The following is a 14,732-nucleotide window of genomic DNA, read 5'->3' as shown; positions in this document are numbered from 1 at the left end:
TAACAGCCTCAAGTCTGTCTCCAGACATTATTAACTGTGAGGGGAGGAGGGGGGATTAAAATCCCCAGTTGAGAAAGAAACACAGATCTGGAATCTCATCTTGTTTTACCCATGAAGGAAACGAGGCCAGAAAAGTAGTAAAGTAACTTAACAAGTCAGAAAGCAAGAGGCAGACCTGTGACTCACACGCCGGGCTCCTGAGTGCCTGAGCAGCGTTTTTGTTTTTGTTGTTGTTGTTGTTGTTGTTTTAAATACACGACATACAATGAGAGTCAGCAATCGAAGAGCTAAAGAAACAGCATTTCAAGCTGAGAGAACAGTGACAAATAGGAAAGTGGCAGATTGCGTGAAAGAGAAAGGAGGCAAGTATGACGGATGTAAGGAACGAGGCAAAGAATAGTATAGGTGAAAACTGAGGGGCGCCTCGTAGTAAGGCAAGGAGAACCAAACAACGGGTGTTCACAAAGCTGAATTCTAGTCCCATTAAGGCACCTCATCGGCTTCGTGGACCTCAAGAAAATAACTCACCCTTCTCTACGGGGCTATATCAGTCATTCTCATTCAAAACAAAGGAAGGTCTAACCATCTACTAGTCCAGCTCTCACTTCCTCCTAAAAATGAACCTGTTTTTCACTTGACCTTAAAACCAGAGATTCCCAAGTGGAAACCCAAGGTACACTAAATATACATATGAAGTCAAGTCAGTCAAATGTAGAAAATACACAGTGGGACAACTGGCTTTATATCAATAACTTAATTTAATAAGATAAAGTTACTTATAAAGTTAATTATAAATATTACAGTTATTTCCCAAAAAATCTTACAAGTTGAATGACAACGTATCCCAAAGGAAAGCACACACAGAATCAAACCTTCATTTTATAAATAGATAGCTGAACGAAGTGGTATTTTCCATTTTTTTCTACATGCTAGAGAAACAGCAGTACATATTCAAAAAACCCAGAAGGTATTAATGTAATATAAGGACCACACATACTGTGGGAGAAAGTTAACTTAATGATGCCAGATATACGTGCGAACTAATTCATAATAAGAGGATTAAAAAATGTGTTTGATATCATAATTTGATTATTTAGCCTTAAGCATTTGTTCAGGTCTTTTAAAAATTTCAAGTAGATATAATGTTACCCATTGAGCTCCAGACAACTATTTCTAGCAAATCTTCAATTCTGAATTAACACAACTACCACAGTCAAGCACAAAGGAAGTTTACCTGCAGTAGGGTCTTTGGCCAGTGAGTTATCTAAGGCACTTGTTACTGCCTGGAAGAGATTCATTTTCTGAGTTTGCCCTGTGAAAATTAAAAAAAAGAAAAATTCATGCATTGTAACATATATAAAAAATAACCAGTTTATTAACTGTTGATTAAAATTTAATTAAAGTCAAGGTAGATGGGACTTCCCTAGCGGCACAGTGGTTAAGAATCCGCCTGCCAATGCAGGGGACACAGGTTCAAGCCCTGGTCCAGGAAGATCCCACATGCCGCAGAGCAACTAAGCCCGTGTGCCACAACTACTGAGCCTGCACTCTAAGAGCCAAGCCACAACTACTGAGACCATGTGCCACAACTACTGAGACCATGTGCCACAACTACTGAAGCCCATGCGCTCTGGGACCCACGTGCCGCAACTACTGAGCCCGCATGCTGCAATTACTGAAGCCCACGCACCTAGAGCCCATGCTGCCCAACAAGAGAAGCCACCGCAATGAGAAGCCCACACACTGCAACGAAGAGTAGACCCCACTCGCTGTAACTAGAGAAAGCCCACACGCAGCGAGACCCAGCGCAGCCAAAAAAATTAAATTTAACAAAATAAATAAAATTTAAAAAAATAAAGTCAAGGTAGAAAGAAAGGTATAGAATATATTACGCAAATTTACTGAATTATTTACAATGATGCAGGCTCTGTAGAGGATACAAAAGCAATACAAACTTTAAGGTACTTGTTGAGGAGGCAAAATTTAAACATATTAAACAATTTTAAAACGAGTATAAAAAAAAGGAGGAAGGAACATGACAAAGTTGAACGAATGTGTGTAGACAATAAATAAAAGCTATGGAAAGTCAGAAAAGGGAAGCAGCCAGAGTGGTAGCAGTCTGGGAAGATGCCCTGGATGAATCTTAGGAACATAAGCCATAACAAATACACGTGACCAATGTCATGTGTTAAATGTGCCAATAAGAACAAATGGTCATGGGCCACAGAACAGTGAGGAAGGCTAAAAAAGCTTCAGTGCCCAGAACTGCTGGTGTATGGAGAATTCTATAACCCCATGCCTAAGCACACCAGCTTGGCCCTTCCTATTTCTTATTGCTCAAGCAGAATCTCTGTGAGCCAATCTCTATCTCCCTAAATGGGTTGCTAAGAGGATTAAATGGAACAATACATGTAAAGCACTTAGAACAGTACGTGAGACAGTGAGCGTTGAATAAATATTAGCATTAATTGTCAGACTCTGGTCTGTGAATGTGGCCTTCATCTGGACCTTGGCATTATTCTGAATGGTATAAAGCTTTATGTGATAAAGTTCCAAATGTTGGAATTCAGAAATACCATGATTTTAGGGCTTTGGTTTAAGCCTCGGTGCTGCCCAGTGCCCACAATCGTCCCAGAACTGTAGGGTCAGATCATCCACAAAAGCACTACTCAGAGCAGAAAAGGCTTCTGCCTGAACCTTCTCTGATAAACAGGACCCGTCTTCATGTTACTGCCTGATCCATGCACCTTAACCCATAGCCATGCTGATATCAAACCCCTCCAACACCTGCTGCCTACCCTGACTACTGGCCCATCTAACCTCTGTGAAACCCAGTGGCCTGTGCATCCCAAAAGCCAAGGTCTAATTCCCAGGGTGGGTCACAACCATGACTGCTGTTGCCTTCAACCCTGCAGCCAAGAGACACTGATCAGCCATCCTTTTCCTGGAGGCCCATCCCTGGAGTGCCCTGGCTCCACAGCAGGCTCTGACCTAGGACACCTGCAACCTTCCATCTTCCCCGCCTTCTGATTCTCTATCCAGCTCTGGGCTCCCACCTGTCTCTGATCCCTTCCACACTGTTGAATACCCAGGCTACAGGTCTCGGCGATAGCCAGTCAGATCTGCCCTGCTGCCCTCTGAGCCCAGAATAAAGCCTGGTTCTACTCTTATTTCTGGTGTAGAGAATAGGAATTTATTCAAGAAATCATTGTCGTATCACCATCACACCCCATGTCCATAATTACTTCATAATGTATTTTTCTTAAAGGCTAAGCCATTTAATAGATACTTTCCTTAAATCCTTCTCCATTCTATAAAAACTCTTAGAAGTGTTGACTGGTGCCCAGCATCAGATGATAATCGTTTAGGGTGAACTATTTTCCCAACCACCATGACATTCCCACTCCTTCGCCTCTTTCATACATTTCCTAAAGTAAGATTTTTATCTAGGAAAATCTAATGAGGATTTTCATAGCTAAGACTCTAGGGAGGATGAAACTCCCTAAACATCTAAACTGGTACTTATTTCAAGTCTGCTGACCGTTTGAATTAATACTGAATGCCTCTAAGACATCTCATCTCACTGCTGCTTGGCAAGTTTCCAGTAAGGAGAAAGCAAAGACTTTAATAATAAAAATCATACAGAGTGAATCTGAAAAGTATTGCTTGATAACCACAAAGAATTTGTTCATCTTGTATGAAAATAATTTACAAGTAAGGGTATCTAAAGGTTATATTTCCACGTGAACACATAATCTTTCCCTCCTGAATACTTTTTTTTTTCAAACAAAGTCAGAATTTTGGGGTTTTGGATTAACTGCTATTCTACTAGATGCTTTTAAAAGCTTTAAGTGACAATTTTTAGTAGAACAACATCTACTTGTGGTTCTTTTTTAATTTGCAGTGTGGTTTTATGGATGGGTCTGGAAGAAATCACAAGTTATTCAGAGGTAACATCATTTAAATATTTATTTTCCTTAGAATTACTTATTTTCCTGGGGGTTACACCAAAAACTATTGATAAAGTATGCCTAAAGTTCCCTCATGATAAGATAAGCACACCTGGAGCATGTCTAACCAAAGCTGTGCCACTGGTAAGACCTTAAAAGGGAAAAAAGAAAAAGGTCTATGAACACCACCACAAAATTATTAAACCCAGTTGCCAAATCACACAATTACCAGTATCAATAACTGGCTGCAAAATTTCAAAGCCAGACTGACGACTCTTCTTTTCCAGGATAAAAAGTTATAACAAAATGAACATAAATATACACAGCGTGCAATTTCCCAAGCCAAGGATGCAAGCTAAAGGGTACCCATTGGTAAAATGGGGTTTTATGGTTGGAACTGAGCTGCTTACTCAAAACTGTCCTAAGTAGAACACTGTGAAAAACCGGGTCACCATCTGGCCAGTAGGCACATGAAAAGATCTCAACTTCGCTAATTATTAGAGAAATGCAAATCAAAACTACAATGCGGTATCACCTCACACCGGTCAGAATGGCCATCATTAAAAAGTCTACAAATAATAAATGCTGGAGAGGGTGTGGAGAAAAGGGAACCCTCCTACACTGTTGGTGGGAATGTAAATTGGTGCAGCCACTATGGAGAACAGTACGGTGGTTCCTTAAAAAACTAAAAATAGAACTACCATGTGATCCTACAATCCCACTCCTGGGCATACATCCAGAGAAAACTCTAATTTGAAAAGATACAGGCACCCCAATGTTCATAGCAGCACTATTTACAACAGCCAAGACATGGAAGCAACCTGAATGCCCATCAACAGAGGAATGGATAAAGAAGATGTGGTACATATATAAAATGGAATAGTACTCAGCCATAAAAAAGAATGAAATAATGCCATTTTCAGCAACATGGATCGACCTAGAGATTATCATACTAAGTGAAGTCAGTCAGAAAGAGAAAGACAAATATCACATGTTATCAGTTATATGTGGAATCTAAAATATGCTATAAATGAACTAATTTACAAAACAGAAATAGACTCACAAAGAAAACAAACTTATGGTTACCAAAGTGGAGGGGGGGATAAATTAGGAGTAGACAGCAGATACAAACTACTATATATAAAATAGTTAAACAACAAGGTCCTACTGTATAGCACAGGGAACAATATCCAATATCCTGTGATAAACCATAATGGAAAAGAATAAATTTTAATTTTAAATAAAAAATTTAAAAAAACCAGGTCATCATCATTGCTGCAAAGACAAAGTGGCATGTTACTGGGATGTAAGGGACACAATAGAACATAAGGGGGCAGGGGTTCTTAACTGCCTTTGATCAGAGCTATGTGCTCAGCCCTTACAACAGTATCTGACATGCAATAGGTGCTCAATAAATATTTGTTGAGTGAACAGCTGAACAAATAAACCTATGAGGCTGTTTCTTAAAAATTAAAAAACAGGGCTTCCCTGGTGGCGCAGTGGTTGAGAGTCCGCCTGCCGATGCAGGGGACACGGGTTCGTGCCCCGGTCCGGGAAGATCACACATGCCGCGGAGCGGCTGGGCCCGTGAGCCATGGCCGCTGAGCCTGCGCGTCCGGAGCCTGTGCTCCGCAATGGGAGAGGCCACAGCAGTGAGAGGCCCGCGTACCGCAAAAAAAAAAAAGTAATTAAAAAACAGACAAAGCAAATTGTTCATCAACCACTTTAAAACAAAGGAATGGGATAGGAAAAAACCTACCAGTGTCACAATTCAAAGACAAATTCCAGGCCAAGGGGAGTGGGGGAGAGGCAGTACTGCAGTACCAGTCTGATGAGCAGTACTCAGTTATTCTGAGTAACCATTCCATATGCAGCATGGGGTAGCACTGAAGGGAGAGAGAGGCCATCAGCAGAGCTAGAGCACCTGAGATTTAATGGGTCACACAGGTGCCCCAGGAGCAGCGTCCAGAAATAACCCAGGTCAACAGCAGCCCATGCTGACAGTAAGTGTATCTACACTTAGACCCCGAACAAATACAAATAAATACACAGCTAAGACGTGGATTAGGGTCTACTTCGGAAAACGAAGCTTCCACCAACACATCCAGCGCTGGTTCTGCTCTGGGCTGCCTGGTCCCTGGTGGAGACCTGTGTATCACAGCCCCTCCTCGTTGTGTGCCTCTTAGAAACCCCCGCGTTGAGCACACTGCCTGACACATACATGACAGGCAGTACACGCCTGTTGAAGCACGACGAATGCGTGATTTCCATGGCATAATCTGGCATGAACCACACTGTAAAATGGGAGGATGCCTAAGAAGCTACCTGTTTTCCCCCAGCAAAACCTCTTCCACCCCTCCGGATACCCTACTCTCCAGGAATCTTTTGCTAGGAGCCACGTATATACCTGTACCCCATTCTAACCCCTATTAAAGGGTGTCCCGACCTCTACCCCATAAAGTAAGTTCCAGGGAGAATCCAAGTAACAGGGACAGAACATTTTATATTGAAATGTAAATGAAGGGTCTCCAAACGCAAATGCCTTTTGAAGGTGCCCGTGTTACTGCATATCCACGAAAAGGAAGAAATTAACAGTTCAGGGTGAGGTGGGCTCATGCTAACATCTGCCAAGGCATGATGCCCATGGTATGACAACCTGCGGCACTTCCCTTACCTTTGCTGGCCCTAATCTACTCAGTCTCTATGATTCTTAAATCCATCTATTTTGCTGGTTACTCACAAATGGGTCTCTCCAATCCAGACCTCTCCTCTGTGCTCTTGGCTTTTATATCCAACAGCCATCAGTTCTCCACTTGGGTGTCTTGGGCTTTTCTAACTCAACCAGCACAGAACTGAACTCTTGATGTCCACTCCCAAAACCAGTCTTTCCACTTTAAAAACCACACTAGATGGCACCCAGGTGCCCAAGCCAGAAACCAAGGAGGCATCCTTGAATGTCTTCCTTTTATCCATTCTTCGTATCTAATTCCCTAAATCCTACTTCCAAATATATGACTTCCAAAGTAAAGCTTAAAATCCAGCACGACTGTGTCCTATTTCCAGAACTTCCCAACACTTTCCTGTTCAGGAAACCACCTCCCAGTGGCCTGTCTTAGCTCTGGCTGCTGTAACAAAATGCCATAAAACCATAGTTTGGATGGTTTAAACGACAGAAATTGACTTCTCACCATTCTGGAGGTTGGGAAGTTCAAGATCAAGGTGAGTTCCCAGTGAGGACCCTCTTCCTGGCTTGCATCTTCTGGCTATATCCTCACATGGTGGACAGAGAGAGATAATCTCTCTGCATCTCTTTTTATAAAGGCTCTAATCCTATTCATGAAGGCTCCGCCCTCACGACATAATCACCTCCCAATGGCCCCACCTACAAATACCATCACATTGGGGATTTGGGCTTCGACACATGAATTTAGGGTGTGTATAAACATTCAGGCCACAGTACCGCTTCCTCATTTCTACTCTTCACGCCTCCACATCATTCATCAGAGAGCTCTATAATGAGTCCTAAAAGACAAAGCAAGTCACATTACTCCTCTGCTCAAAATCCGTCAGAGGCCTCCGACTGCTCCTGGAATAAAGCCCCCCTCTCACCACGTCCACCAGGTCCTGCTCGATCTCGTCCCTGCCCACCGTGAGTCCCATTCTGCACCACTGTCCCCAAAGTTCAGTGCCACCAACACGGGCTCCCTGCCCCCTCAGGACCTTCACTGTTGATCCCTCTGCCCAGCACCCTCTTCACACCTCCTTGGACGCTCCCTTCTGACCCCTTAGTGCTTCATTAAATGTGACCTCTTCTTAGGACCCTTGCCAGATCTCTGTTTTTCTCTTCCCAGCACCTGAACATTTCCTTCGGGCCATTTATTACAATGGGGGTTGATTTAAATGTGCATTTGCTTGCTATTTTTTGTCCATCTCCTCCATGAGACTTCAGATTCCATGAGGACAAGCCCAGACTCATATCTTTAAGCACGTACCACAGAGTTTGGCATCCGGGAGAAAATTTAAATGCATAGAATAAACGAATAAACAAACCCATAAAATGCCCGAAATCAGGGTCAGGGAGAGGCCCGGAAGTGAAGTTCGGGGAGCAACAGTGTAATGAAGGGAGCGAACACACGCCATAAGGCAGACCTGGCCTGGAATCCAATATACCACTTACTCCCTATGTGACTTTGAGAAAGTTACTTAACCACCAACATTCAGCTTCCTCCGCTACAAAACAGAGATAATAATATTTAGTGGGTATTATTGATGTCCACTCCCAAAACCAGTCTTTCCACTTTAAAAACCACACTAGATGGCACCCAGGTGCCCAAGCCAGAAACCAAGGAGGCATCCTTGAATGTCTTCCTTTTATCCATTCTTCGTATCTAATCCCCTAAATCCTACTTCCATTGGGCTATTGTGAGAATTCAATGAGATAACTACTATCAAATGTCCCAATATTTAGGGAGCATCTACTCTGCACCAGTTACCTTCCCTCTCCCCTAATTAGGGAGATCTTTCTAGCACCATGGGTGTCAGGCACCAGTAACTGTATGGATTATCTTATTGAGTGCCCCCAGCGACCCTCTGAGGCAGTGCAAATGAGGAAAAAAAAGCTTATGAAGACTAATACACATGGCCAATGTCACAATGCTAAGTTGTAAAGTGCGGCTCAAATTCTCTATCACAGCACTGTTACTTGAGGATTAAATGAATTGATACACGCAAGGCACCCAGAATAGCACCTGGCACACGGTGAGCACTGATCAAAGTGTCCGCTCTCATCGTTATCTTCATTCTGTGGGGTACCACGAGAGGTTTGGATGAGCAATGATAAAGTCAGTCAGCACAGGAAACACAGAGTAAGAGGAGAAAAGAGGAAGGACATTCACTGAGGGCAATTCTAAAAAAGATGAGGAAAAGAGACCTGGAGAGAATTCTCTGGCCCCAAGGGTTTCTACCTGTGACGTAGTTGTTTTGGTGCCAGATCAGAACTCAGGCCACCCTACCTCACTCATAGTGTTCTATTCCATCAACACTGCCAATGCTAGAGGCTGAATGCTTGTGTCCCCCCAAATGCAGACGTTGAAATTTAATTCCCAATGTGACGGTATTTGGATGTGGGGCCTTGGGGAGGTGAGTATGTCATGAGGGTGGAGCCCTCATGAATAGGATTAGTGCACTTACAAAAGAGACCCCAGAAAGCTCTCTCACCCCTTCCACTATGTGAGGACACAGTGAGAAGATGGCTAAGAACCAAGAAGCAGATCCTCACCAGACACTGAATCATCTGCCAGTGCTGTGACCTTGGACTTCCAGAACTATAAGAAATACATTTCTGTTGTTTATAAGCCACCCAGCCTATTGGCATTTTTTTAAATAAATTTATTTATTTTTGGCTGTGTTGGATCTTCGTTTCTGTGCACAGGCTTTCTCTAGTTGCGGCAAGCGGGGGCTACTCTTCACCGCGGTGCGCAGGCTTCTCATTGTTGTGGCTTCTATTGTTGTGGAGCACAGGGTCTAGACGCGCAGGCTCAGTAGCTGTGGCCCACGGGCTTAGTTGCTCCGCAGCATGTGGGATCTTCCCAGACCAGGGCTCGAACCCGTGTCCCCTGCATTGGCAGGCAGATTCTTAACCACTGCGCCACCAGGGAAGCCCTATTGGCACTTTTGTTACAGCAGCCCAAAAGGACTAAGACATCTCAACACATCCAAAATTTAAGTCACCCTCTCCCTCTCTGAAAACGTGCTTCTCCTCTGCCATCCCTCATTTCTATCAGTGCGACCACCACTTGACCATCCTTTCAGCCTCCCAGGTTGAAAATGTCAAGTCACCTTCGATACGCCTTCCCCTGACTGAGCCCCTGCATGCAAAACGGTGCCAGAGCCTCCCACACATGCAACCATTTCCACTGACACTCACCAAGTTCAAGCTTCTCATGTGGACAATTACAATATCTCTCGGACGCATGTCTCTGCCTCTTTACCTTCCCTTCACCAATCCATTCTATAAACTTGCCCAGTAATATAACACAAGGACATCTCAGGTCACTTTCTTGCCTAAAAACAGTCAATGGCCCTCCACCGCCCACAGAACCACATTTGAACCTATACATAATGCACTGGCGCAGTGAAAGGCACGTTAGAGATATTCAATCTTTTCTCCTCCCCAGCCTTTATTCTAGCTTTAGAGGCCTCCATTTACTATTCCTAACTTGTTTCCCACCCATTTTCGTTCTCCTCCAAATGAACTCACTACTTCCTGTTCCTCATATAAACTCCATGCTTTCTAACCTCTCTTTGCTTACACTGTTCCCAGCCCTAAAAATTCTAATACTGGCAAGAAGGCCGTCATCCCATAATACAAAGATTCTTCATTATGCCGTTGATCTTTGAAAGCTGCCTACTGTCCCGTACACAGGACATCCCCGACCACAGTGGCCTTCTCGACTCCTACAGCACATCTCACCCCACCTCAGGGCCTTCACCCTTGCTTGTCCTTGTTTCTTCCTGGAAAACAAACTTCCACTCTGGTCCTTGCAGAGGTGATTCCTTTATCAATCCTCACCGTGCAGCTTAAATGTCACCTTCTCAGAGTTGACCATGACCACCATACTATTTAAGGAGTCCCTTTCATGTGTCAAAATAACCAAAATAAAAGAATAAAAGTTATCTGTAGCACGCATGAAAGGCAGAGAGACAGTAACATAGAAAGGCAGAGAGAGAATAGGTATCTTCATTAGTATGTACAACAGTACGTGTGGGAGACTTTGGCATTAGACACATCTGGGTTCAAATTCTTGTGCTGCTTATCAGACTCGGGCAGGCCACCAACATCTCTACGCCTCAATTTTCTCATATGTAAAATGAGCATAATATTCTCCAGCTCACAAGGTTACTGTGAGAATTACAGACTGATGTCTACCACAACACCTGGGACACAGCAGCTACTCAACAATGGCAGACAGTATTAGCACTGGGAGAAGAAATAACCCCGTGTACAATTTTTAAAATACACAAAATACCCGAGTGTGTGTGTGTGTGTGCGCGCACGCTGCAGTCACACTCACACGCATGAGCACATACGATTCTGACACCAATTCCAAAGTGCATGTGTCGTTTTAACACATCACCGAGCAAGTCTGCAACACCAGCTGGGTGTCCTATAATTCATCTCAACTCCTACAGATTAAGGGCTCAGCCCTACAAGACCGCCCCTCCCCCAATTCAGATGCCAACACCAAGTGAGGCTGTCACCTGTGCTTCTGACTGACCAGCTTAAGATGGGAGGTTCCCACAGCTCCTCCTTGGGTTTGATTAATTTGCTAGAGCAGTGCACAGAACCCAGAAACATTTTACTTACTAGATCGCTGGTTTATTATAACTATAATAAACTATATATAACTCAGGAGCAGCCAGATGGAAGAGCTGCATAGAGCAAGGTGTGTGGGAGAAGGTGAGGCGCTTCCCTGCTCTCTGAGAATGCCACTCTCTCAGAAGCTGTCTGTTTGGGGCGGGGGGAGGGTTAATTTTTAATTTTTATTGTTTTTGGCCACACTGCGCGGCTTGTGGGATCTCAGTTCCCCAACCAGGGATCAAACCCAGGCCCTTGGCAGTGAAAGCGAGAGTCCTAGCCATGGGACCACCAGGGATTTCCCTCTCCGAAGCCATCTGAACCCTGTCCTTTGAAGTTTTAGAGAGACTTCCCTAGGCATGATTGATTAAATCATTGGCCATTGGCAATCCACTGACCTGGAGGTCCCCCTACCCTCCCCAGAGGTCAGAAGGGTGGGACTGAAAGTTCCAAACCTCTAAGCACATGGGTCACCAGCCCCCATCCTTAGGTTGACTTAGGGGCTTACCAAAAGTCAACAGTAACATAACTAAAGACACCTTTATTGCTCTCATCATGGGAATTTTCAAGAGTTCTGCGCCAGGAACAGAACAAAGACCAAATACGTATTTCTTACTACAAATCACAGTACCACAGTACACCTGTGATCCTAGCACGACACCCAGTACTCACACTCTCACAGCACAAATAGAAGTACGAGCTGGTAATTTGAACTATGCATTAAAAACCCATTAAAGTGTTCATATCTTCGAATCAGAAATCTCATCCCTGGGACTTTATCCTAAAGAAATAATCTCAGATACAGTAAAAGATACCTGAAATGTTTCTATCTGCATTATTTACAACACAGCAAAACTGTAACAACAAAAGCATAAAAGTAATTATTAAAAGTTTCCATTTACTTACCGAGTGCTTCTTAGTAGTCAGAGACTGTGTTAAGTACATTATGCACGTTATCCTTATTTAGTCCTCATAACAACCTTCCAAATTAGATATCATTAACTCCTTATAAAGAAATTGAGGTTCATGGAGGCTAAGTGATGAGTTTAAAGTTATAGGTAACAGTGTGAAGATGGAACCTAGCCTAATCTGATTTTAGAGCCAAGATTTTAACCACGGAATTACGCAGTGTTTCTGCTCTATGGAACACGTCTTTTTTTTTTTTTTTTTTTTGGCCATGCCACATGGCTTGTGGGATCTTAGTCTCCCAACCAGGGATAGAACCTGGGCACTCGGCAGTGAAAACACGGAGTCCTAACCACTGGACCACCCAGGGAATTCCCAGAACATGTCTTCTTCCAAAGAAGGTTATAAAAACTATATAACAATATGGGAAAATGCTTCTGATTAAATAATGCAAATTGTATCTGTATTAAAGCTACAATTAGGGGAAACTTTTATTCCACTCATTTTATTAGTGGAATACATTAATTCCACTAAACTGAAAGGAAATACTTAAAGGATACACCCCAAAGTATTAGCAATATTTACAGTGGTGGGTGGTGAGATTACTTGCTTTTTTTGCTTTTTTCTATTATCCAAAATATCTGTGATATGCTTTTATTATTGTTATAATAAGAACAAACATTTTATTATCATTTTACTCAAGTTTTAGTCATTTCATAATTATGGAAGGAGGTTAAGAAGACCTATGCTCTATTTCTCAAGTATCGGGCTAAAGTTTCTTTGCTTTGAAGACAGAATTCGAGGTCCATCTTGTTGAATAGAAGAAGTTGCTATTCGCCTTTATGGTGTCTACTATTTCACAAAACCGGAACACCTCTTAGTAAATAGTTTCCACATGCAGTTTAGCACATCGTTTAGAATGGAAGCTCTGGAATCTGAAAAATTGGATTCCAAAGCTGATGCTACCACTAACTTATCTGTGTAATCCAGGACAAACCATCTCAAGACCTCATTTAACTTAACTGAAAAATGGGAATAACAACATTACCTACCTCTTAAGGTTGTCCTAAGCATCAAATGAGAGGATGAATGTAAACTTCTCAGCCCATGCCTGCCTGTGGTAAGTGCTCAATAAATGTTCATTTTTATTACTCACAAGCAAATACTGGCACACTTCCCAAAATGTCAACTCTAGCATGTGAGAAGTTATTAGCCAAGGAAAAGGTAGCTGTTTTCTCATTGTTTCCAATGTTCTGACGATAGACACTGGATCTGTTGGAGATTACAGAAAACTCGCAGAAGAAACCGTAAATGTCATGCAACTGTCATACCGTGAAGCGTGAGAGGTGCTACGTGTCTGCTGCCGTTGGAAGCACTTGAAGGCTTCCTCTGCCCATCACCTACATCGTCACCTACATCGCTTACCCCTCCTTGGCTAAGTGGCAGCCTAGCCCAGCACAAGCTTAGTACTAGGCTCAGATAGGAAGCTGGATGTTTCTCATCTCTAGGAATTAGCTGTTCTGTGACCTTGGGGAAATCAATTCAGTTACTTTAGTCCCTCCGTTTTCTCTTACCTACTAAAGCAAAAAAAAGGGGGGGGCGCTTTTTTTTTTTTAACATACCGATGCCTGTAGTTTGTGGCCCAGCAATGGGCAAGCTGGGACAACTCTGGGGGGCGGGGGGCACTTGGGAAAGCAAGGATAGAGAGTGGAGAAAGGGAGGCTGTCCCTGGCACAACCCCTCCACCCCCAGGCCCTTGCACACCTGGTGTGCCTTGTCACCCATCTCGAGGGTGCCGAGGGGCTGCCTCTCGAGGTGAGCAGTCACAAAAATGGAGCAAGGAGGAAATCACAGTCAGACCCTAAGGTAGAACAAGGCTCCGGAGGGCAGGGCAGGGATTACGCCGGGATGCAAGGAGGTCAGCCCGACGGACCCCGCCCAGAACAGGCAGGGCGGCACCCGTTATGACCTCCCGCGGGCCTGGGAGTCTGGGTTGCGCGGGAGCGGACAGGGCAGTCCCTAGCTCACCGTACTCCAGTGGCTCCGGGTCAGGCTGGAAAGTGAAGTGAGCCACCTGCCGCCTCTGGGCCGCATCCCCGTCGGCCGAGGCGGGCTGCAGGAAGCCCCGCGGCAGCCCCGCGCCACGCAGCCGACGCCAGTGTCCCTCGGCCCCGGCCGCGCGGAGCCGCAGTAGCCTGCCAGCCGTCACCGCCGTCGCCGCCATCCCCACACGCCGCCGGGGTTTGCAGGCTGCGCCGCGGCCCGCTCCCGGCAAGGAGGGCGGAGCGCCGAGGCGGCTTCCACACTGGGTGGACCGAAGGGGCGGCCCCGTGAAGCGAACCAATCGGAGCTCGGAATTCGGGGGTGGGAAAGGCGACGAGAAGAGCCAGCAGTGTTTGCCCGTTGTGCGCATGCGGAAAAGGGGCAGGTGCGCTCCAATGAGATTGTTCCTGGAGGCGGAGTCCTCCCAGTGTCTGCTGCCAGGGTCCGGGAGCGGAACGCGGTTCTGCAGAGTTCCA

General features: G+C 44.5%; 1 protein-coding gene across 6 annotated transcripts in view; it reads right to left on the bottom strand.

Annotated features, from left to right (window-relative positions):
• The window catches only part of BCKDHB (branched chain keto acid dehydrogenase E1 subunit beta), a 245,088-nt gene extending 230,630 nt beyond the window's left edge, over window positions 1-14,458 (bottom strand). For 5 of the 6 annotated variants that reach the window (XR_016395131.1, XM_089921767.1, XM_089921768.1 and 2 more), the window contains exons 1-2: window positions 14,242-14,458; window positions 1,235-1,312 (exon numbers count right to left, since the gene is read on the bottom strand). Coding sequence is in view for 5 of the 6 variants with exons in the window: in XM_089921767.1 (XP_089777893.1) it covers window positions 1,235-1,312; window positions 14,242-14,437 (274 nt within the window). In the remaining variant the exon portion in view is untranslated. The remainder of the gene's footprint in view (window positions 1-1,234; window positions 1,313-14,241) is intronic. The other variant, XM_022590326.3, reaches the window with a different exon arrangement.
• Window positions 14,459-14,732: the final 274 nt, after the last annotated feature.

This window comes from Delphinapterus leucas, chromosome 12 (genome assembly GCF_059928025.1).
Source record: "Delphinapterus leucas isolate spDelLeu-1000000601 "Yukka" chromosome 12, BTC_Dleu_Yukka2, whole genome shotgun sequence".
NCBI lineage: Eukaryota > Metazoa > Chordata > Mammalia > Artiodactyla > Monodontidae > Delphinapterus > Delphinapterus leucas.
Note: the sequence above shows the minus strand (reverse complement) of the source record. Positions and strands in the feature narration are given on the sequence as shown.